General features: G+C 38.7%; 1 protein-coding gene across 1 annotated transcript in view; it reads left to right on the top strand.

Annotated features, from left to right (window-relative positions):
* NAV1 (neuron navigator 1) overlaps window positions 1-24,260 on the top strand; it is a 349,739-nt gene that overhangs the window by 108,272 nt on the left and 217,207 nt on the right. The window contains exons 2-3 of the mRNA XM_051998661.1: window positions 8,678-9,482; window positions 19,029-19,132. Of these exons, the coding sequence (XP_051854621.1) occupies window positions 8,710-9,482; window positions 19,029-19,132 (877 nt within the window). The 5' untranslated portion in view covers window positions 8,678-8,709. The remainder of the gene's footprint in view (window positions 1-8,677; window positions 9,483-19,028; window positions 19,133-24,260) is intronic.

Raw genomic sequence — 24,260 nt, 5'->3', positions numbered from 1 at the left:
AGAAATATGCTATATATATAATCCTTAAAGTCTTTGGAAAGATGAGTTATTATTATCTCCAACATATGTGATCAAGAAACAATGTGGCATAATAGAAAATTGGTCGTACAGTCAGGTAGACCTGGACTCCAGTTTAATCTCTGATGTATAGGATCATAGGATCATAAATTTAGAGCTGGAAGGTACTGTGGAAATCATCTAGACCACTCCCCTGATTTTGCAAGTGGGGAAACTGAGAGCCAAAGAAGTTAAATGACTTGCCTATTATCATTCAAGTAGGAAGTGGAAACACCAGGTTTTGAACCTAGGTCTTCTGACACTAATTCCCAAACACTTTGTAAACCCTATAATCTTGGGTAAATTCTGTAATCCTTCAATCCCCCAAGACAATCATCAGACCAAGTTGCAGACAAGTTGCTGATCAATATCAGCAAATTGGTTCCCACAGTAAAGACAACTATAGATCTCTCCATCCAAAATGCTATGAATTAGCCAGAGGACCAGAGTGAGGATGTCATAAACCAATTCCATCTCTTTATTTCAATGTAATTCCTTGAATATATGATCTCATCAATTGGAATGTTCCATCCATTGGCGCAGCTCATAACCTCTCCATGACATCTCATTCCATGATATTATCCATATTCTATAGATTCTCTCCAGAGATCCACCAACATGATAAAAACCTTCCTCTTCGTCTTTTTGCAATTCACACATTCCAGTCAGTGCTGCATTCAGTCTTGCTTAACCATTTTTACTTTCCCCAACAATTAGACTTTTTGCCTTTTCCAATCACACATTTCTTTGATGGTATCCCTTGAGTTATTGTGCTTAGATCATCTCTGGAAATATGTTACATCTTGTGCCTTTCATAGAGCTTTATATTACCATTCAGATTACTTATAACTTTGATTCTTCAAAGGACTGCAGGGTTCTGAAATTTGTCACCATTAAGACATCTAGGTGATGCAGTAGATAGTGTTGGACTTGTAGTCAGAAAAACTAGTTCAAATCCAATTTCAGACATTTCTTCACTGTATGACTTTGGGCAAGTCACTTAAATTTTATCTGTCTCCCAGTCTTATCATCTGTAAAATAGAGATAATAATAGCACCCCTTCCCAGGGTTGTTGTAAAGATAAAATGAGATAATATTTGAAAAGTATTTCCCAAACTTTAAAATCTACATATTACTATTATTATTGTGTATGTGTTTTTTTTTAAAGATAGTTTGGGGCTGAAGAAAGGATAAGTAAAAACATGGTACAGTGCTCCAAATATCTATCCCAGTTTTCCCTTCTATTCAATTCTACACCCTATTCATAATCTATCTTCAGTTCCTGTATTTATGTACTAAAAGGATTTGTTATTTAATTGCATGTTATGATCTGGAGAATAAACATTTTTCTTTCATTTAAGCTTTTCTTGTAGTGTTTATTATGCATCTCTCTGATTACGAATCTTATTAGAAAGGCCCATACTATTTGGGGTTTAATTCAATTAACAAAAATCACCTACAAACAGCATCACCTGGAAAAATCTTATCCCTATAAAAGAGAATCCATCTTTCATTTGAGATTTGCAGGGACAATTTTCCATGTCATTGATCATTATCTTTGTTAAGCATAAATCTCTCCACTTTGTTTTTTGCTTAACATTAATAATCAGATGACCAATATGATCTTACTATAGGAGGAAAGCTCTTAAGATTGTGTTTTGGTGGCTATACTATGTGAATATAATGTAGTCTTCTATTTAAAAATCATTTGGGAAAGGTTTCCTATTCTATTAACATTTTTTATCCAAAACTCCTCAATATGTATGTAGATCATTTACATAAAGTTTTTATAAAAATGAGAAAGTGGGCATGTGAATCAGTGTATTATTTGGGATCCATAATATTGTCTATATTTTTTCCCATTTTTTTTCATTTCTTTACCCTGATTGATTTTGTAAAATGATCCCTTAATACATTTAAGACTGATTTGCCTTGAACAGGGACTTCTTCAGCCCAGTCCAACAACTTATCCTGATTTTATCTTCTTAAGTACCATTTCAGCTTCTCTTTGGGGACTGAAATGTTAGCATCCAAATCTGGTAGTTTCACTATCACTGATGTTGAAAATAGAGTATTATGCTGAAAATCTGTTCCATTTTCCTTTTATCTGTTATCCTTCTGTCAGTTGCAACTATGAATGTTCTTGGGATGATGTGGCTCATTTGGATCTCACACCAACCTTTCTGGAGATATGTTTAGCCACACTGCTCATAATTTTTTCCACCATCCAATACCTCTTCTCTTATTGAGGAGTTTCTTCCAGGGATGGGCCCAAGCTAGCCACACTTCACTCTGTCCTCCCTAGGCTATGCTTTCAACTCCTGGTGACTTTGCCACCATACTCCTTCACAGGAAATTTCTCCCCTTTCCCATCTCCCTTCTCCTTTCCACTTCCTTTTGTGTATCATCTTTCTCTTCAGAATGTAAACTTATTGGAGGCAAGAACTATTTTCTTGTATTTCTATTCTCAATACTTAGAACTGTGACTGGCACCTGATAAGTGCTTACTGTCTGCCTGTTTATCTATCATCATTCTCCATACTATTTTACAAATGTGTATGCCTTGTAACTGGTGTTGGCCTTGGCTATTAAATCTCTGTACTCAGTTAGGAGATCAAATATTTGTAGACTAAGGGAATTTCTAGGTTCATATTTGACCTTCATATTCTGGTGACTACTTTAAACTGCTTAAACTTTTGCAGGATGTGGTGATAATCAGTTGGGCTTTTGCAAATTCCAGTTTTTAGTATAATTGCTATAATAATATAATATTAATTAACTTAGCATAATTGAGTAGGTCAGGTTGAACTTGCTGCAATCATTCATAAAGTCTTTTCATTTTTATATGTTTTAACTTGAAACTGATTTTGATCACTGCTCTAACTAGTTGAGTATCTAACCATACAGACAGCTGACTCTGATATCACTCGTACTCCAGTCATTTCCTTTCTGAAGTTAAGGCATTGTTCTCATTGTTATATTTGTTGTTGAGTTGTTTCAGTCATATCCAAACCTTCATGAACCCATTTGGGATTTTTTTTGGCAAAGATTTTTTTTCTCTTTATTAAAGTTTTTTTTTTATTTTCCAAACATATGCGTGGACAATTTTTCAACATTAGCCCCTGCAAAATTTTGTGTTCCAATTTCCCCCCACCCTTTTCCCTATCCCCTCCCCTAGATGACAAGTAGTCCAGTATATGTTAAACATGTAGAAATATATGTTAAATCCAATATATGCATACATATTTATACAATTATCTTGCCACACAAGAAAAAATCAAATCAAATCAGAAAAAAGAGAAACAAAATAAAATATAAGCAAATAACAAAAAGAGTAAAAAATGCTATGTTATAAACCATATTTAGTTCTCACAGTCTTCTCTCTGAGAGTAGATGGCTCTCTTCATCACAAGATCATCAGAATTGGTCTGAATCATCTCATTATTGAAGAGAGCCACGTCCATCAGAATTGATCATCATATAATCTTGTTGTTGCCATGTATAATGATCTCCTGGTTCTGCTCATTTCACTCAGAATCAGTTCATGTAAGTCTCTCCAGGCCTCTATGAAATCATCCTGCTGGTCATTTCTTACAAAACAATAATATTCCATCACATTCATAAACCATAACTTATTCAGCCATTTTCCAGTTGATGGGCATCCACTCAGGTTCCAGTTTCTTGCCACTACAAAAAGAACTGCCACAAACATTTTTGTACAGGTGGGTCCCTTTCCCTCCCTTAAGATCTCTTTGGTATATAAGCCCAGTAGAAACACTGCTGGGTCAAAGGATAAGCACAGTTTGATAACACTTTGGACATAGTTCCAAATTGCTCTCTAGAATGGTTGGATCTCTTCACAGTTCTACCAACAATGTATCGGTGTCCCAGTTTTCCCACATTCCCTCCAACATTCGTCATTATCTTTTTCTGTCATCTTAGCCCATCTGAGAGGTGTGTAGTGGTATCTCAGAGTTGTCTTAATTTCATTTCTCTAATCAATAGGGATTTAGAGCATCTTTTCATATGACTAGAAATAGTTTCAATTTCCTCATCTGAAAATTGTCTGTTTATATCCTTTGCCACTTACCAGTTGAAGAATGGCTTGAATTCTCATAAATTTGAGTCAATTCTCTTTATATTTTAGAAATGAGGCCTTTATCAGAACTTTTGAATGTAAAAATGTTTTCCCAGTTTATTGCTTCCCTTTTAATCTTGTCTGCAAATAGTTGTGTTTGTATAAAACCTTTTTAACTTAATATAATCAAAATTATCTATTTTGTGATTGATAATGATCTCCATTTCTTTTTTGATCACAAATTCCTTCCTCCTTCAAGATCGGAAGGATAGTTTATCCTATGTTCTTTTAATTTGTTTATTTTTTGTGTCTAGGTCATGAACCCATTTTGACTTTATTTTAGTACATGGTATTAGGAGTGGGTCAATGTTTGGCAAAGATTCTTATGTGGCTTGCCATTTCCTTCTCTAGCTTATTTTATTGATGAGGAAACTGGCAAATAGGGTTAAGGAATTGCCCAGGGTCACACGGCTAATGTCTGAGGTCAGATTTGAACTCAAGAAGATGAATCTTCCTGACTCCAGGCCTGGTGCTCTATCCACCATGCTATTTTCTGTAAAGATATAGCTTGTTTCGTTTTTGGTAATGTTTTTCATTGTTCATGACTATGTCCACTGCCTTCTTATTTCTCTGTGAAAGAAAAATGAATCACAAAATCACAGTTTCTGATTTTGAAAGGACGTCAATAGCCATCTGGTCTAACTCAAACTAAAAAGAATTCCTATTATATTGTACCTGAGAAATAGTCATCCAGCTTCTGCCTTAAGTGAAGAGTAAATCATAGCTTCCTGAGGCAGCCAATCCAACCTTTGGTTAATATCAGGAAATTTTCATAAACTTTATAGTCATAATTTTTCTGAGTAGTCTACATTCCTTTTGTCTCTTGTTTCTCAAAATTGATCCACATAATCATAATTTTCCATCAGCCAACTAGCATTTATTAGGTACCTATTATATTCCAGGCAGGCCTCTGAGTGTTATAGTCAATGTTGAATTGTTTTAAAAGGTCTTGTAAAGTTTTTGGTAGAATTATTTTGACTCTTCATCTTCATCACCAGCTGTGGGCTTATAAACTCCAATTCTCTTCATGATGATCTTTTAGCTGATGCTCATCATGAGCACCATGAGAGAAGGTGAGAAAATGTACTCTAAATTACTTCTCTTTATACCTTTGGGTGCAAGATCAAATCTATTCTGCCAACTTCTTTGTTTGACTCTCCAGGGACAATCTATGAGCCACGATCCTATTTAACAACCATTTCCTTTTGGCTTCTGATTTCTTTTTTTGAAAGAATATCAGTATTAATAGAGTTCGCTTGTTACAGTGGGAGCTTCATTCTTTGGCCATTGGACAAAAGTCTCATGTTTGGAATACTTGCAAGTTAATTAAAATTTAAGGATAATCTAATTACTGTGTAATTCTTGGAATCCTCTGCTATCTTTTCTATCACCTCACAATCAATACTGTTTCATGGATTAACATGGACAAAGAATTCATGATCAACTAATTAAGGGCTGAACCTGGAGTCAGGAAGAACTGAGTTCAAATCCAATTCCCCAATATTTGACTCTGAGCAAGTCACATAATATGTCTGCCTCCATTTCCTCATCTGTAAAATGGGGAAAATAATAGAACCTATCTCCTTTGGTTGCTGTGAGAATCAAATTAAATTATGTTTGTAAAGCACTGCCTGAAGCATAGTAGGTGCTTAATAAATGTTTTTTTTTCTTTTTTTCCTACCTAATGGTCAGCTTACTTAGTGATCAACCTTTCCATTCTTAACAGATTCAGTCTGTCCCCAGGACTATATAATTCAAAGTCTTTCTATCATGGTAGGACCTATCAGACGTTATTTTATTCTTTTGATCTCTTTCTTTTGGCCTCATTTTTGATCTCCAGCATCAAAATAAGACTTTGTTAAGAAATTCCATTCCTTCTACTAGAAAAACAATTCAGAATGTACATCCTCTGAAAGGGCAGAATCATCTTACTGTACAAGGAGCAGTTCATTCCCATATCACCTCATTGAAGGACTTTGAAGTCTTTGGCAGGGGGTCATTTCATATTTGAGGACTAGAGAATCTGAAAACCTTTATCCAAGGTCATGTAACATGTGTGATATGTGATTGTTCCCTTCTGGGGGGACTCTAGGGAGGGATCTGACCTGTGTCCTCTGATCTGGAGTGATTATACAGACATAACTATGGGAATAGCACCTTCCCAGCTGGTCTGAGGTAGACATATCAGTGCAAGATTCCCAGAAAGGAACTATTATTGAAGGGCTAAAGGGCAGCAGGGCAATGTTGTAGACTAAACTTCTTTCCAACTTATTGTCCCTCTTTTCCCCTCATCTGGTACCCCTCAGTTCTCTGGCCCATTCCCTTTTGCATGTGTCCTGTCCAGAGGAGTGATTCCATGATCTTTTGCTCTAATATGCATGGTTTTTTCCATTTTAATAAATGTATCAATTGGTATGCTAAGAAGGAAGTCTATGGGATCAAGATCCTAGACAGTAAAGGGGACTTTACTTTTTAAGGGAATCAAACTCTGTCTCCCAACTCCCAATGGCAGGAAGTTTGGGTATTATCGGTCTCTCCAGCTCAGCAGGAATTTGCACAACCTTTTTCTCAGCCATGACATTTGATCTGTTATCTGGTTCTTTCAGTGACTTCAGTGACCCTGCAGCACTGTACCCAGGAGTGATCTGTGCCATTTGGCCAATCCTATATGGTATTGTTATTTATCTTTTTTTTATGAACCGGGCAGTTCACTGAAAATTACCCGAGGCTTTTAGTGGACTCAGCAGAATGACATGTGGCCAAACATGAGCTAATATGATTTTAATAGATGCATAGAGCCCTGAATGAGGGGGATAATAGTTTCACTCTACTGCTATAGTCTATCACATCTTAAATAAGATGTCCAATTCTTATCATTAAATTATAAGATGGACGTTGAGAAGTTGGAGAAGGCAAACAGGTATGGTGAGAGGATTAGAAATGTTAGTTCAGGGCAGGAGTTAGCATACTTTATCTTTGTATCCCTGGAGCCAAACAGCTTTAGACATAGTAAATGCTTAATTGATAGGAACTCCATGAAGTTCCATTAAAGGAATTGGAGACTTTTACCTAAAGAATCCAAGGCTTAGAGAGTACAAGATACTCGAAGAATTTGTCACAAGGACAAAGGAATAGATTTATTTCTCTTAGCTCCACAAGGCAGAATATAGGAAAAATGAGTAGGAGTTGTGGGGAGTTAAATTTTAGATCATTCTAAGGCAAAACTTTCAAACAATTAGAATGACCCATAAATTCAGGGTCTGCTTGTCAAGATAGTGAATTTATCCCTTTTTCCTGGAGGTGTTTAAACAGAGACCAGATGACTACTTGCCAGGAATGTACAAATATTCATACTTCTGCTTAGGTCAGATGACTTCTGTGGCCCCCTTCAACTCCAACATCCCATGAAGTCACATATAGAATTAAAGAATCATAAAATGGTAGAGCTGAGGATAGACCTTAGAAATAGATCATCATATTTTGCACATTGAGAAACCAAGACTCAGAGAATATTATTAATAGTTATTAACAAGCCTATGGTAGAATCAGAGGTCCTTTAATTTCTGATCCATTTTGAATAGCCTCCCTTTTTCCCATAGTACCATGCCTTACACCTTTTCCAATTCTTTGTGCCTAGTGCACTTTCCCCACACCCTGTCAATATATATTCTCAACCATGATATTAATAAGAAGGGTGACCAGACAAGCCCATATCTGAAGTTGAGAATCAATCATAGTCTCAGCCCCATAGATTAGGGAGGCTCCAACTTGTAGGATGTCACTATTCTCTGAGTATGGGATATCAAGAGTCACAATCCATCTCCTTTCAGACTTATGTGGGAGTGAGATTTGAGTCAGTGTGTTTCCTTCTCTAAAGTGAGACAGACAAGCTATAGAATGAAAAATCAGCCAGTCTGCCTTACTGATTTCAATAATTCAAGGGTCAGTACTTGAAAGGGTCATGGGAAGGAAGTAGAATGGTTGTGGTATTTCTCTTTTGGAGGAAAAATGAAGCAGTGAGATTTATCTCCTACTACAATCACTGGAAAAAGGTCTATTGGAAAGAAATAGGATGACTCATAACTCATGTCATTGAGACAAAAGCTGTACTGAGGCAATTTTGCTCCTGAGAACTTTTTTTTTAGGCAAGGCCACTGAATGGTATTAGAATGGTTTTAGACCCCCTCCCTGAGAAGTAGAGATTTGATGTCTTGCTTCATCCTTATTCAAGTACAAGTCTGTCCCCTCACAGCCCTCACAGGCCAGAGATTGTGACATTATTAGAATTGGCCAAAAAACCACCATGAAGATAACTGGGGTTGATGTGTCAACATCAGTTAAAGAAAATAAGAAGCAGAGAAATTCTATAAAAACATGATTGTGAAGTCCAACACATCAGTAAAAAAGGCTCTTGCTGCTGGGGATAGTGATAGACTGATGGGGAAAAGCTAAAGCCTAATTTCATTTCTCTTTTTTTTACAGGACTGTAACTTTGAGCCCCAACTTTGTTGAACATGAATGGAACGGCCAACCTGAATTCGGCCAGCCGCCCCCATTATGCTTCTTCTATCCCTGTGCCCCGTGCCACTTCCCAGACCAAGATTCACACCCTGGCAGCATCACCTCAATTGCGCCCACGCCAACACAGCCTAGTACCCAGCCCCCAGCGGGCAGCCTCACCAAGACTAGGGAAGGCAGTTAGCAGCCCCAGTAGTTCCTCCCCCAAGATTCCCAGAGGAAGAGGTTCTGCCAAGACTCCGGCAGGGCTGAAGGAGTCCTCCTCTTCAGGACATGAGAGACCTGAGGCAGGAGAGAGCTATGAAGGACACTCAAGCCAGAGTCTAAGTTCTCCGTGGAGTAGTCCCAGGGTGACTCCCAAAGCACTTTCCAGTTCCAGGGCTGGACCTAGGAGGACTGAGGAGGCTCAAGTCATTGGGGGCAAGAAGAAGAGGACACCAGAAGGGATCAGGACTTCCCAAGCTCAAAGTAGGAGTCCATCTCAGATCAGCCCACACAGAGACACTCCGACACCAGGAGCTTCTGAGAGCAGGAAACTTTTGAGCTGCCAGGGGAAAGACCAAGATGTGAACTTTAAAGGTTCTGGCATTGCTAGACCCATTGGGCCTGAGGATGGACCTCAGAATGAGATACCTTCACGGACTTCCTCCTCAGTCATCAGTCCAGTGCATAACAAAGGCTCCTCCCCTAACCTGGGGCCCATCAGCTTCTCCTCAGCCTCCCAACAGAATCATCCTGTCACTGCCACAGTGGCTCCCTTCCAGTACAGGTAAGTAGAGAGAGAAAAAAAGGAAGTGGTTGGTGATGGGGGGGCCAACTTTGACATTAAAAAAGTTCTGGGTTACACTGATGCGAACCAGTATCATATAGGTTAGTAATCGAGGGTTTTGAGGATGTATGAAGCTGGGGATATAGAACACACAAAGTTGGGGGGGTTGAAAAGTTGGGGAATCACTGCCTTGATCAACCATGGAAATTCCCCAACTAGAGATCCCAAGAGGGACATGTGGAGATGCCAAAAATACTATTTTCCTATAATCAGAGATGGGCTCGTCCAGGGAATTGATGAAACAAGGAAATTATGCTGAGTAAGAATAGGGAATAAGTCCTGTTTAAACTACCTGATTCTTGTTTTCACCCTCAACTGCTCTTCAGGTACCAAGCCTACAATTCAGATGGGCTGCCACTCTATGAAGACTACCTTAAATTGTGATTGAATGGAGAAAATGACTAGATATCCATGCTTTCCCTAGGCAGACTATAAAATAGAAAATATCATCTCACAATGCATCCAGTTTGCCTTTTGTAAAGAATAACAACATAAACACAGTGACCCAAGACAATTCCAATAGACTTGTGAAGGAAAATGTCATCCACATACAAAAAAAGACTTATGGAGACTAAATGCAGATCAAAACATACTATTTTCATTTTTTGTTGTTTTTTTCTTTCTCATTTTCCTTTTGTTTTGATTCTACTTTCACAGCATGACTAATATGGAAATATATTAACATGATGTAGTTTATATATGTACATATATAAATTATATACATAGTTTATATGCATATACATTGTGGAGGAATAAGGGAGGGGGGGACAAACTAGGTTGGAGAATAAAGTATAACCCATATTCATACTAATATGGTAAGATTGAAAAATGAGTTAATATTCATGCTGTTATATTCTTCTCCCCTACATAATAGTATCTTATTTTTTCAAATTACACATATAGTTTGTATAAAACTAAAATATAGATAATAATCAGTGTTATTTTTCAAAGTAATGTATGTTTCAGTGTATACATATGTGTATATACCATTATATTTACATATACATATATAGATATATGTGTATATATGCATACACACATACACAGTATCCCAAAAGTCTTGATGAAATGTATTTATTTTAAAATTTCAAAGAAAGTGCATGTTAGGAATATAATCTGTGTTTGAGAGCCCTATTCAGACCAAGATGGTAATTGTTATAAAAGTGATACAAAATTTAGAGCAATATTTATTTTTTAAATTTACTTATTTTTAATATACTTTGTTTTATTAATTATTTTGGAAGAGAAAAATCTGAGCAAAAGGGAAAAGCCATGGGAGAGATTAAAAAAAAAGAAGTGAAGCAAAAGGGAAAAACCATGGGAGAGATTAAAAAAAAGAAGTGAATATAGCATATGTTGATTTACATTAAGTCTCCTGATGGTATTTTCTGTCCAAAGTTTATTGGGACTGTTTTGGATCACTGAACCACTGAGAAAAGAACCAAGTTTTTCATAGTTGATCTTTGCACATTCTTGCTGCTATTGTGTACAATGTATTCCTGATTCTACTTGTTCACTTAGTATCAGTTCATATAAATCTTTCCAGGTCTTTCTATAATCAGCTTGTTCATCATTTTTTATAGAACAATAGTATTCCATTAATTGCATGTATCACAACTTGTTCAGCTATTTCCCAATTGATGGATATCCACTCCTTTTCCAATTCTTTGTTAACACAAAAAGAGCTGCTACATTTTTGCATATGTGGGTCCTTTTCCCTCCTTTATTATTTTCTTGGGATACAGACCCAGTAATGGCATTTCTGGGACAAAGAGTTTTATACCCATTTGAGCATAACTCCAGATTATTCTCCAGAACAATTGGATCATTTCACAACTTCACCAATAATGCATTAGTGTCCTAGTTTTCCTACATCCCCTCCAAAATTTATCATTATTCTTTCCTATAATCTTAGTCAATCTGAGAGGTGTGAGGTGGTACCTCAGAGTTATTTTAATTTGCATTTCTCAAATAAATAGTGATTTAGAGCATTTTTCATATAACTATAAATGGCTTTAATTTCAGCATCTAAAAATTGTTGTCTGTTCATATCCTCTGAACATTTATCAATTAGGGAATGGCATATATTGTTATAAATTTGACACAGTTCTTTATATATTTTAGAAATGAGACTTTTATCAGAAATATTGACTATAAAGATTTTTCCCCAGCTTTGTACTTCCCTTTTAATCTTGTTTCTTTTGGTTTTGTTTATGCAAAACCTTTTTAATTTAATGAAATCAAAGCTAACCATTTTACTTTTCATAATGTTCTCTAGTTCTTCTTTGGTCATAAGTTTTTCCTTTCTCCAAAGATCTGATAGGTAAATTATCTCTTGTTCTAATTTATTTATGGTATCATCCTTTATGCCCAAATCATGTATCCATTTTGACCTTATTTTGGTATGAGGTGTGAGATGTAGATCTATACCGAGTTTCTGACATATTGTTTTCCAGTTTTCCCAGCAATTTTTGTCAAATAGTAGAGCATTATTTAAAGAAATATAAAGAACTAGGTACAAAGTAAGTCTCTAACTAAAGTTCAGTGGTTATCAATCACTGCTTAATCTAATCAATCAGTCAGCATCCATTTATTAAGTGCTTATTATGTATCAGGTACTATATTAAGCTGGAGATACAAAAGGAAAAAAAATGCTGTTTTCTATCCTCAAAGAACTTACATACTAACAGGAAGAGGGAGGAAACAAAATGTAAATAATTATAAATATATACACACATTACATAGAGAAACATGAGTGTGGGTGTGGGTGTGTGTGTATTAGATGGAAGGTAATTTTGGAGGGGATTTGGACTGGGTTTTTAAAAGAAGCCAAGGTAACCAAGAGATGGAGTTGAAGAGAGAGAACATTTTAGACATAGAGGAGTAGTAATATGGAATAAGGCAACGGAGTATGGTTGGGTAGGCATAGAAACAAGTAGACCAGGGTAGTTGAACCATAGAATTCACAGAGGAGAGGAGAGAATAAGATTGGAGAGATTAGGGACCAGGTTACAAAAGGTTTACATACTAAACTGAGGAATCTATATTTCATTCTGGAGCCACTGAAGTTTACTGGGTTTTGGAAGGGGACGACATGGGCAGACCTTCACCTTAAGGAAAACATTTTAACATCAAGGAAGCTGTATTGGAATAGGAGAACCTTGATACAGAGATGCCGGTTAGAAAGCTGTTGCAATGGTTCAGGTGAGAGGTGAGGAGGACCTATGTTAGGGTGGCAGCTGTTGGGTGGATGGAGAGAATGGGATGTGTATGAAAGATGTTGTGAAGGTAGAAACAAGATATTTTTTTTTCCTGCAGCTTAGCGCAGTGCCTGACCCATAGTCGACATTTAACAAGTGTTTACTGAATGAGATTGGATATATGGGGTAAGTGTGAGTAGTAAATCAAAGAGGATACCAAGGATATGAGCGGAATTTCTGGTCCAGTGGGAAACTAGGCAAATTGTTTACCATTTCCAGGCCTGTAAAATAAGGGTGTTGGATTAGAACTGTGGTATCAAACTCAAGTAGAAACAAGGGCCTCTAAACCATACATAAGGATCTCTGAAAGCTAAATATTATCTAAGGAAACTACTGATTAACATTATTTATGTTCCATTGCATTTTTATTTATAGTCTTGGATATTTCTCAATTACCTTTTAATTTTATTTTGACCTGTACGTGGAAATCTTGCAGCCTTTGATGACATTTGACATCTCTTGACTAAGGACTAAAGTCCTTTCCAGCTATAACTTTGATCCTATAGTCTAAAATTTTTAAGTGTATGTATAGAGCAACACTTCTCCATGATGGACCTTTGTGATTTAGTAAACAGTTTCCCTGGTATATCTAATCCTTGTCTTTAGTTGAAATTAATGCATTTTGTAGCAAGCTTTTGTGTTACTTTATTTTGCAATAACTTCTTTCAGATTTCACACTAGTCACCTGTCCTTCATTGTTCCTGCAAGTTTAGAACTTGGTTTATACTAAAAGATCTTATAGGATCCAGATCCTTTCCTCTTCTGCATTTTAAAGCACTTAACAGAGCAGAATACTGATTCATTCATGCATTCATTTACCCATTCAACAAATATTCATTGAGTGCCTTCTGTGCAAACAAGGCTTTTTTAGACTATGGCAGGGTGTGTCAAGGCCTATGACTGAATAGGGTCTATGGTACTGGTTGAATCCTCTCCAATTTGGGAGGATTTGCAGCCAAGAAGTTCCCATGAGAGTGCGAGTCAGAAGTGTGGGTCAAGCTATCCAATGTGGCATAGAGCCCAATGATACTTTGGAAGATAATGAGGGTAGAGAGGGAAGCCTTGGGAATTCCGGAGAAGTTAGGGGGTGGGGCTGACCACACTTAAAAACTAACTCTCTCTCTCCCTCCCTCTCTCTCCCTCTCTTCTCTTTCTCTTTCTTTCTCCCTTTCTTCTTCTTCTTTCTTCTTCTTTTTCTAGTTTTTTTCTGCTTCTACTTCTCCTGTCTCTTCTACCCTCTCTACCTTCTTTCCTTTCTCTCTCCCCTCCTCTCTTTCTCTTTCCCTCTCCCTCATCCTCTTCTGCCCTTTCTTTCTCTCTTCTCTCTTTTTGTCTCTCTGTCTCTGTCTCTGATTCTCTTTCTCTCTGTCTCTATCTCTGTTTCTCTCTCTCTCTCTCTCTCTCTCTCTCTCACACACACACACACACACACACACACACACACACACACACACCCCATTACACTATCATCATATACCACACACACTCCTTAAACCCAAATTATTTAGGAAAAGAGAACTCTCCTCAATGCCCTCCAGCTTCCCACCACATATTTAATTTCTAAATGTCATAGCTTCTTTCTCACTGTTTTTTCTTGTTCTTCTCCCAACTCTGACCTTCCTTTGGATACTAATAAGAGCTCCCACCATTCACTAGCCCATAGGCTTATAGATTTAGAACTGGAAGGGACCTAGGAGGTCATTGTCCAACCCTTTCTCCCAAGGTCACATAGTTAGGAAACATCTGAGGCAAGATTCAACTATGTCTTCCTAACCCCTAATTCATCATGACTTCATGAGACCAAGGCTACCACAGTTACCAGTTTGTTTTAAATGGTGTTGCTTTCAAATGAATCCTTTCATTCCCAAACAATGGAGCAAAACCTGTTAACAGTTCCTTCCCTTGTGATCTTCCCCAGAACATCCTGTTTGAAATTTCTGCCTCCTCCTTTATAGGCATACATCCAACATGCAAAGGGTTAATTTACTCTATGGAACCTGCCCCATCAATGGTCCTGGCATCAGTCCCTACAGCCACAGAGTAGGGCAGAAGAGGGAGTAGCATTACATGCCAAGATCAAAAAGCAGGAAAAAAAGTCTTAGTACTAAAAGGCCACATCTAAAGTAGAGGCAAAGGGCAGCTAGGTAATGCAGTAGGTAGAACCTAGGGTCCAGATTCAAACATGGCCTCAGACATTTGGTAACCTTGTGGCTGGGTAAGGCACTTAATCCTGTTTGCCTCGGTTTTGCTTCAAATGTAAAATGAGCTGGAGAAGGGAATGGCAAGCTGCTCCAGTATCTCTTCCAAGAAGTGTCAAATATATCTGAAAAAAAAACTATTGACCAAAAAAATGGGAAGCAAAATCTGAACTAAGAGCCGTGGCAAGGTCCAGCTGTGAGGGAGGGTTCACTACCAGGCAAATAACAGGTGTTCGAGCTAGAAAAAGATCACTTCAATTTGCTTCACTCATTCTTATTTGTGTGGCCAGCCCCACCCTTTAATTTTTTCCATTAGAAAGGCAGCAGCTAGTTGGTAAAATACTGGACTTGGACTCCAGATGTCCCAACCTTATTTCCTGCCTTGGAAATTTCATAGCTGGGCAAGTCACTTAACCTCTGTCAGCCTTAGTTTCTCATCTACAAAATGGGGATAATAACCTCAGCAGGTTATTGTCAGGATCAATTGAGCTAACATGTATAAAGCACTTTGTAAACCTTAAGCCATAAAAAAGCTAGCTATTATTCTGAAGCCTCTTCAACTGGAGAGCTTCAACTTCTACCATTCTCATTGGTCTCCATGGTGACAGCTAAGTCTGTGTGTTAATTGGATGCACATAATATTGAGATTTTCCCCCTCCATTTCAAGCCCTGGTGTTAGAGATTGCTAGGGTTGGAGCTAAGACTGGAGCTAGGATTGAGAATTAGGGTTAGAGTTCTGAGGCTTTAAGACACTGGTGGCAGATGGAGAGGAATGTGGCCCCAGTTTTGAGACCTGAAGCTGCTGACACAGGCAGACCTGGCATGGACTCCAGGATGGTCTGCCTTCCCCAGGCCCATTCCCAAAGAAGTACCATCTGCTCCCTGGAAGCACCAGACAGCCCACTCTCATGGAAATCTGGCCCCTTGATTACATTCCTATCACCAATTTAGCCATCAGCAAAATACTTGCTGAAGGATGAAGGAGAAGTTATCTCATTCCACCCCCTGCCTATGATCAGGCTAGGATCATACTCTATGCCAGGTAATCAGGTATGATCCTGAGTTATGAAGCTTCTGAGGAAAGAGATGCTCTGGATTCCATCATTCTGCCCTAGGCTCTTTTCCCAGGGTCCCTGCTCAGTTCCTCTGACAAAAATCAGAGCTCATTTTCTCTCTGATTCAATTATCTGAATTAATGATACCAGCTCATTCCCTCATGGTTTCATTTCGGGTCGGGGGAGTAGGGAGGGTATCATAGAATCCTAGATTTAGAGCTGCAATCACTTAGGTATCATCTAATCTAAGCTCCTCATTTTACAGAGGATTGAGGGCCTAAACAGGGACTTGTCACTTAGTCATATGAGGAGTCAGTAGCAGAATGGGGCTTGTTCAAATACTCTTTCCCTTGCACCACCCAGTCCCTGCCCTCACTTAGTTTTCACCTATATCTTTTCCCCAGGCTCTCTCTGCCCTTTCTGGACCCATTGTTACCTCTGTATTTTTTATTTCCAAGCACCTACTTCCCTTTATGATTCTTCTCTGTTGTCACAACCATGGCCATGTATGCATAACAAGTATGCAATACATTGTATGTCATTTTCTTTTTGTTTGGACCTTTGTGTGGAATTTTAGTTAGTAGAATATGAAGTCGTGGTGTGTTTGTGTGTGTATGCTCACTGCCTTGTTTCTGGTTTGTTGTCTCAACTTTTGGTTGCTAGTAACTAAATACTTTCCACCTGGAATGAGCAACTAGAATGTAGATCTTATCAGGAGACATAATAGCATGACCCTTTAGGCTTCAGGAAATAGGGACATCCAGCTACTCATTTTATCTGACATGGTTTCTTGGGTAAGAGAGGAATGAAAGAGGGAGGCAGAGGGAAATAGCAGAGTAGGGAGTAGCAGACAGATCCCCTATTTGCTCCCCTCATCTCTAATTTGGACTCCATCTGGTCAAATCTAATCAGAGTCCTTTAACCTTCTTCCACAACCAGATCTTTTCAATAACTGTTTCTCCTGCCTTAAATGATTTTTTTCTTCAAAAATCCCATCCCCCAACTCTAGCAAGAAGCCCTTCATGTTTAATTCCACCCAGTTTCATTTATACCCCTTCCCTTGGCACTTGGGTACAGTTTAAAATAGCTTAATCTGTATTTTCTTTTAACTGTGTTTTGTGGCAAAGATGGATATAGAAATATGGGTATATTATATATCTGTTATATGGTTTGTATATCTTATCTGTCTCCATATGTGTGTGTTCAAGTGAGCAAATGCACACATGCCCTATCTCTCCCCTGCCCTAACTCCCTCAGACTGAGAACTTCCAAGCACAGAAAGCCATCAATAATCAGGTACTTATCACCTATTGCATGCCAGGCACAGTGCTAGTTTGCCAAGGATACTAAAATAAAAATGAAACTGTCCCTGAACTGTGGTTCCATCAGAGTCGGAGTGCCCTGAGGGCAGGTACTAAATCTCTTCTGGGAATACTCCCTTCTCTCAGATCCTGCATTTTCGTCCTGGCATTTTAATGACTTAAGGTAATTTAAGGCAACAAATGCATTGATGAAGTCAGGAAGAAAACATGAAGGCTAGAAACAGGAAAAAAAGAAAAAATGAGAGAGAGAGCCAGAAACACTACTAAAGAATTTGTTCCTCCGCTCACTCCTCCTTCCTTCTCAGGAATAAGCCAGTCAGCCCCTTTTGAATACCCCCAGTCCCACTCGTTTGCCTAGCTGCCAAAGAGTCCATTTAGCTGGAGACAGTGGGCAGTTAAGTGGGCAGTACTGAGCTCCCAGGGTAATTACCTATATAAAAAATCCACTGCCCCTTTGTTCCTGGGGCCTACTTGCCCAGTTGGCATTGTGTTTCAGGACCACAACTTTGTCTGCAGCTGCCACAGCTGGCCCAGCCCAGATGTGGCTTCTCCATGAGCCCTCTGGTCCCAAGGCTGAGCCTACCCCTTGTTTTTCCCAAGTATCCTGGTCACATTGGCCTCTGCAATCTCCCACCCAAAAGTTTTTGATCTCACTCAAAGAAGGGATAGGGAAAATTGAAATTGAGTGGTTTGACAAAGATACCCTGATTCCTAGACTTACTAGCTGTGTGACCCATACTTGAATAATTTGACTTCCTGACTCCTATGGAGAAGAAGAAAAACCAAAGTTTAATCAAGGGGCTAAGGGAGATGTCACCACTTCTATTCAGCAGATCATGCACATTTCTGAGAAAAGGAATATACTGAGCTCGAAGGGCAAGCAAAGCCATAACTAGAATGTATATGTCCTGGCAAGATCTGGGAAATATCCACTGGGATATGATCAAGGATAGAGGGGAAAGTTGTCAGAGAAGAAACTATAGGAGCATTCTGTTTTTAAGTTATCTATCTTATATATAAAGAGCTGTCTTCTGAGTCAGGAAAACCTATGTTCAAGTTCCAGCTCTCATGTACTGACTGTATGGCCTCTTAGCAAGTTATTCTCAGTGACCCTGAGCCAATTTGCAAGGCTATAAATTGCTGCACAGATGCCAATCTGCCTAGGTATAGGGAGTCTCCTAAAAAAATGATATCACAAGTCTGGTCCAAAAAAATTCTTGCTAACTAAGTGCTAAACTCACTTGTTACTTTGCTGAAGAATTTCAGGTACTGAAGAATCTTCCAAAATTTTCTGTGGCCTAGTTACAGTTTGGGGGCAGGTGAAGTCGTGGGTGAACCCAATGCTCTCTAGAGCAACACACTTGTTCTCTTAACTGGCTTGTCCAGAAAACTATGTGGTCCCCTTGAGGCAGGTCAAGAGAGAGAGGGAGAGAGAGAGAGAGAGAGAGAGAGAGAGAGAGAGAGAGAGAGAGAGAGAGAGAGAGAGAGAGAGAGAGAAGGATAAATGGTAATGATGAGAAGATCCATTCTTGCCTTGGCCAAGAGGCAAGGCTGATGAGTCTTCCTGGAAGGAAGCCTTTGAGGCCAGATTTGCCAATAAATGGTCTTCAAAGCACTTTCCACAAATGACCATCCCCTTTTCCTCTTTCAGGTTACAAGGAGATCAAGACACTGATCCTCTACCCCAAGATGGTTGTGTCTTTGAAGACTACCCCAGTCCCTCTGATGGATCTGAAGACAATTTTCCTAGCTTGGGTAGGTTCACATCATGGGAAAGGCTTTCTACTGAAAACAAGGGGGAACTAAGAAACAGAAACCTTCAGATTTTCTAAGTGGGTGAAGAATCACTCAAAAGAAGGTCCTGCTTTCAAAGATTGAGAATTCAATCAGTGACTTGGGCTTGAGGGCTCAAGACTTTTAACTGAGACAGATTTCAGAATGCCCATGAACTAGGATGGGAGGAAATGTTCTTTTATTTCATTATAATTGGTTTCCTTTGCAATCTTATACATTTTTAATATGTGGTTAAAAACATTCTTCTGAGGTGTCCCTAGGCTTCAACAAACTGACAAAGGAACCCAAACGTCACACAAAAAGTTAGGAAATTCTCCTTTATAAAACTCAGATTTATAAGCCAAGACTAGTATTTTACCAGAGAGAACCTTCCATATAAACCAGTATGGTAAATGTTTATTATTATTATTATTATTATTATTATTGCCAATATTTATATAGTATCTACTATATGCTAAGTGCTATTAAGTGCTCAGTGCTTTACAATTATTATCTCATTTGATCTTCACAAAGATTCATTGTCTCTATTTTACAGTTGGGGAAACTAAGGTAAGTAGAAAAAGTTACTTGCCCAAGGTTTCACAGCCAGTAAGTATCTGAGATTAGATTTAAACTCAGATGTTTTTGACTGCAGGCCCAGCATTCTATCCACTGGACCACCTAGCTACCTTATTATCAGGTAATCAAGGACAATGTCTCCCTCATCACACTGAGAGCACTTAGAATAGGAATTGAGACATCTCTAGGAATGTCCTCTCCCCTCTCCAATATACCACCAAATTCCAAATTAGTATATCTCACATCTTGTAATCCTAGATCCCATCTGGGAGCTCAAAGTATAGTAATCCATATCCCGTCACTAAACTCTAGGAAAAAGAATGTAAGTAATAACCTAGCATCGATATTGAAATGCAATTGTACTATGCATGAACCTAGCCTCCTGTGCTACCAATCTGATACAGATGAAGATTTGTTTCAAGAAAGTGGACAAACTTTTTGCAAACCTCAAGGTTATAAGGGGTTAGAATGGGAAGGAGTGTGCCTACAACTCATCCTACTATTCTGATTGGTAAAGTTCCTGAAGGTAGAGGTCAAACCCCAGTCCAGTGTCACCCTGACATCATATTCCTGTCATCCCAAGACTAATTTCCTTATCTTCTCCACCCTGGCTATTATGAGGGTGGAATCTTCTTTTTCTACCAAACCTTGTGAGCTTTCTGGATCCTTCTAAGCATCCTAGTGGGTGGGTGTATACCCTGGCAGGATAATGCTTCAGGTATAAAAGCAGCACTCACTTTGCATGAAAAGCAGCCCAAAAAATAGATGTTAAAAAAAAGTAATCCTTCTCCTCCCACAGTACGACGCACATGCTGGAGAATGAGGGCACCAATCTGGGGGGTGGGGGAAAGAGGGGGAGACAGACAGAAACCAAATTTGACTTCACACTAAAAAGCCATCAGAAATTAGAGTGGTGTAACGGGGAAAGTATGCAAGACTCTATTTTTACATTTGCATAATAGCTTCCTTATGTGTCTGCCACATTGTTTGAAGCCTGATCATCTCTATCGAATCAGTGAGAGTTAATGATCATTATTTGAAGAGTTGATGAAAAGTCATTTACTCTTAAAATCCACTGGGGGTGAGGGGAGCTTCAGTCATATCCTTCCTGATCATGTCTTTTCTTCGGGGAATGGCTGAAATACTTTGACCAGTCAGAAGGCAAGGGAGTCAGTGAGCTACTGACCAGTTGCAGGTTGAGCTATTTTTATGTTCAGAACACCAGAAAATTGCCTAAAGTTTGGGCTTGAGAAGGAAAGTTAGAATTCTTGGACTTTTTTTTTTGCCCTTAGAGCTCCTGACCTTCCCTATTTTGTTCTGGGTCAGTTGTCAAAGAGATTTTAATTCCCTTGCCCTGATTTCCCCAACTGGGGTATCCTAGAGGTCCCTTGGATATTTGTCTAGTGATCTATGATAGCCCAGCTTTTCCCTGGGCTTGCAGATATAGAACTGGGGTTGTTGGTAATGAACCTCATCACATGTGCACCACATTCCAATGATATCACCTGGGACATCATACCCCTCAATCCTAGTAGCCCCTACTTTTAGAAACTACACCTCTCCTTCTCCCGTCTCCCCACCATATTTACTATCTGCCCAGGTGGCGTGACATCCTAGAAAGGTATACAACACTAAGTCATGGGCGTGAGGGAGACACTTGTAATTTCAACAGTAATAATAGCATTTACATAATGTTGTGAGGTTTACAAAGTAATATCATTTGATCCTCACAACATCCCTGGGACATAGTTGCTATTATTAACCCCACTTTACAGATAGGGAAGACAGCTAGGTAGCAGCTAGATAAAGTGCCAGACCTGGCATCAGGAGGATCTGACATTTATTAGGAGCCTCTCAGACATTTATTAACTGTGCAAGTGGACACTCTGGCAAGCCACTGCTGGCCCCAATTCCTCATCTGTAAAAAAGAAGGAAATGAGAAACCACTCCAATATCTGTGCAAAAAATAAAAACAAAAAAATGGAGTCATGAAAAGTAAACATGACTAATCAAGAAAACAACAACAGAGGAGGAAACTGAGTTAGACTGAGATTAAATGTCTTGGCCAACGTCACACAACCAGTATGTGTCTTAAGTCTAGATTCTAACTCTAGTACTTCATCTACTGTACCACCTACCTGCCTCTTAGACTCCACTGGATTTTTGATTTAGGGCTAAAGGGACATGAAGACTTATCTAGATCAACCTCCTCATTTTCCAGATAAGGAAACTGAGGTCTAGAATGGTGATGTCATTTTCTAAGGTAATACTGGTAGGAAGTAGCAAAGCCAGAATTTTAATCAGTGAAGCCTGACTCCAAACTCAGCATTCTTTCCAGTGCAGCATTATGGCAAGAAAATCAAAAGTGAATTGAATTCGTTAGAGGAAAACCAATTTCAAATTAAAAGAATAATAAACTTCTTGGGTTTTTGTTTTTTTTTTTAACGCATTCTGGCTTAAGCAACTTGTCCAGAATCACACAGCAAGTGTTTGAGGTCAGACTTGACCTCCACTTATCCAGATTCCAGGGCACTCTATCCACTGTACCATCTAGTTTCCCCAGAGAATAAACTTCTCAACCAGTAGAATGGGACCACTGGAATGGGATCCCTTATGAGGTCATACATTTCCCATCACTAAATGTATTCAAGCAGAGGCAGAGAAAACTTTGGGAAAAATATTAAAGAGAGTAATTTTTTACTAATTTACTAATTAGGAAGGCAAATGATAGGTTCTCCAAACTCTAAGATTATGAAATATTAGGTAAGACAAGAGATACCAGGGTCATTTTCTTCTTGTTATGGAAAGAAAAGCAGAAGATTTGAGAAGGTATCTTTTTTTGTATCCCTTATAGGGTGTAGCATTGAGTTAACTAAAATGGTGTTCACTATATACTGTAACTCCTTCTTCAATTTGCCCAGGAGATAGGATATCAATTGCTTTCTGAAGCTTTCAAACTAAGTTACATGTTAAATGCAAGTATACATTGTATTTTTTTAATTATTATTTTTATCTTCCCCAGCTACATATAAAAATGATTTTGTTATACATGTACATTCATTTGTTACATACTAAGGATACATGTTAAATGCAAAAATCAAGAGGGGTTTCTGGGAGTATCAGAGATGAGCTAGAGTTGGTCAGTTGTTTTTTTTCTATTCTCGACCCATTGGACAAGTATGGGTCGCCTTCAGGACCCCCAGCCACAGTTTTGCCCTTCATTTGGAAGAGTCTGCCTCTGGGGCATCTCATTTAATACAGAGGCATCATGAAGACACATTTGTGATTAGGCCTTCTGAAGCTAGCTACCCTACTGACCATTAGCAGAAAAGCTAGAAGGCACCTTAAAGATCCAGACTGACTTCCTCATTTTTCATAAATGATTCAAGAGAGAGGTTAAAATCAAGATCCCATGTGACTTTGCCTTGTTGCACAAACTGGACTAGAATCCAGGTCTTCTGCTTCCCATCCAAATGTTTTTGATTTTTTTTCCCCATCATTAACACTGTTGCCATCAAAAATCTTGTTTGGAAAGCAAGAGTGAAAACACAGTGAACTAAGAGTTAACTTCCCACGGTGACCATAGGCGTGTGGCCACGTGGAGAAGGGCTAAGAAAAATTTATAGATATTCTTTAGTTTACTTCTCCTTTGTGGTATGTTTGGAAACAAGAGCTCAATGGACGCATAATGAAGGGATCTTTTCTTGTCATAACATGTGTCATGGGGGAAGAAGCCAGAACGAGCTCCAAGCTCTGGCCCTTGCACGTGGCTTTATATATATTTAGTCTGAGAGGTGCCAGCACTGAGTCTTGGCCTCCGGCTGGGAATTGTTTTGATTTATTCTAATTATTCTTTATTGTCTGTTTACCATTCCAATCATGTCATGCTGTAGTCATCCTTTTAGTGCCCTAAGAATGGGCTCTTGGGGAAAGAGCCCCTTGTGAGGAAAGAACTGAGATGAGCCTGGACCCATAACCAGGGAGAAAAGAATGTGAAGGACAAAGCCCTGATTCCCAGGCCTTGGTGATCACAGCAGCTTCCCAGGAATTCAGCTCCTTCCTTATGACTGGAGAACTTTGTCTTTTAGTCTCTTCTAAGCTTTTCTGATCTCTAACCACCAAGTCTTCAAAATGGGCCTCTTGATTTTCTTTGCCCCTGAGGCCACTTGATTTCTTGGCTACTGCCATCAGCCTGAATATAGGGCCATGATTTCAGACTCAGCTAGAAATAGGGGCAATGCTATTCAACCATATATAAAGATCTCTACAGCCATATATCAACTCAGTTTTAAAATGTAATGTTATCTGTGTTTTGTTGTATATATTTTTTATTTTGTTGAATATTTCCCAATTATATTTTAATCTTGTTGAGGGGAAGGGGATCATAGTTGACTTTCTAATAAGAGAACCTCAGTTCAAATCTCAGCTGTACCATTTACTATGTTGTGACCTTGGGGAAGCCTCTTCTGACTTCTAGGCCTCAGTTTCCTTACCTGTAAAGTGGTAGGAAATGAGGAATCATTGGAGGTTT

This window comes from Antechinus flavipes, chromosome 4 (genome assembly GCF_016432865.1).
Source record: "Antechinus flavipes isolate AdamAnt ecotype Samford, QLD, Australia chromosome 4, AdamAnt_v2, whole genome shotgun sequence".
NCBI lineage: Eukaryota > Metazoa > Chordata > Mammalia > Dasyuromorphia > Dasyuridae > Antechinus > Antechinus flavipes.
This window is presented reverse-complemented; position numbering and strand designations above follow the sequence as displayed.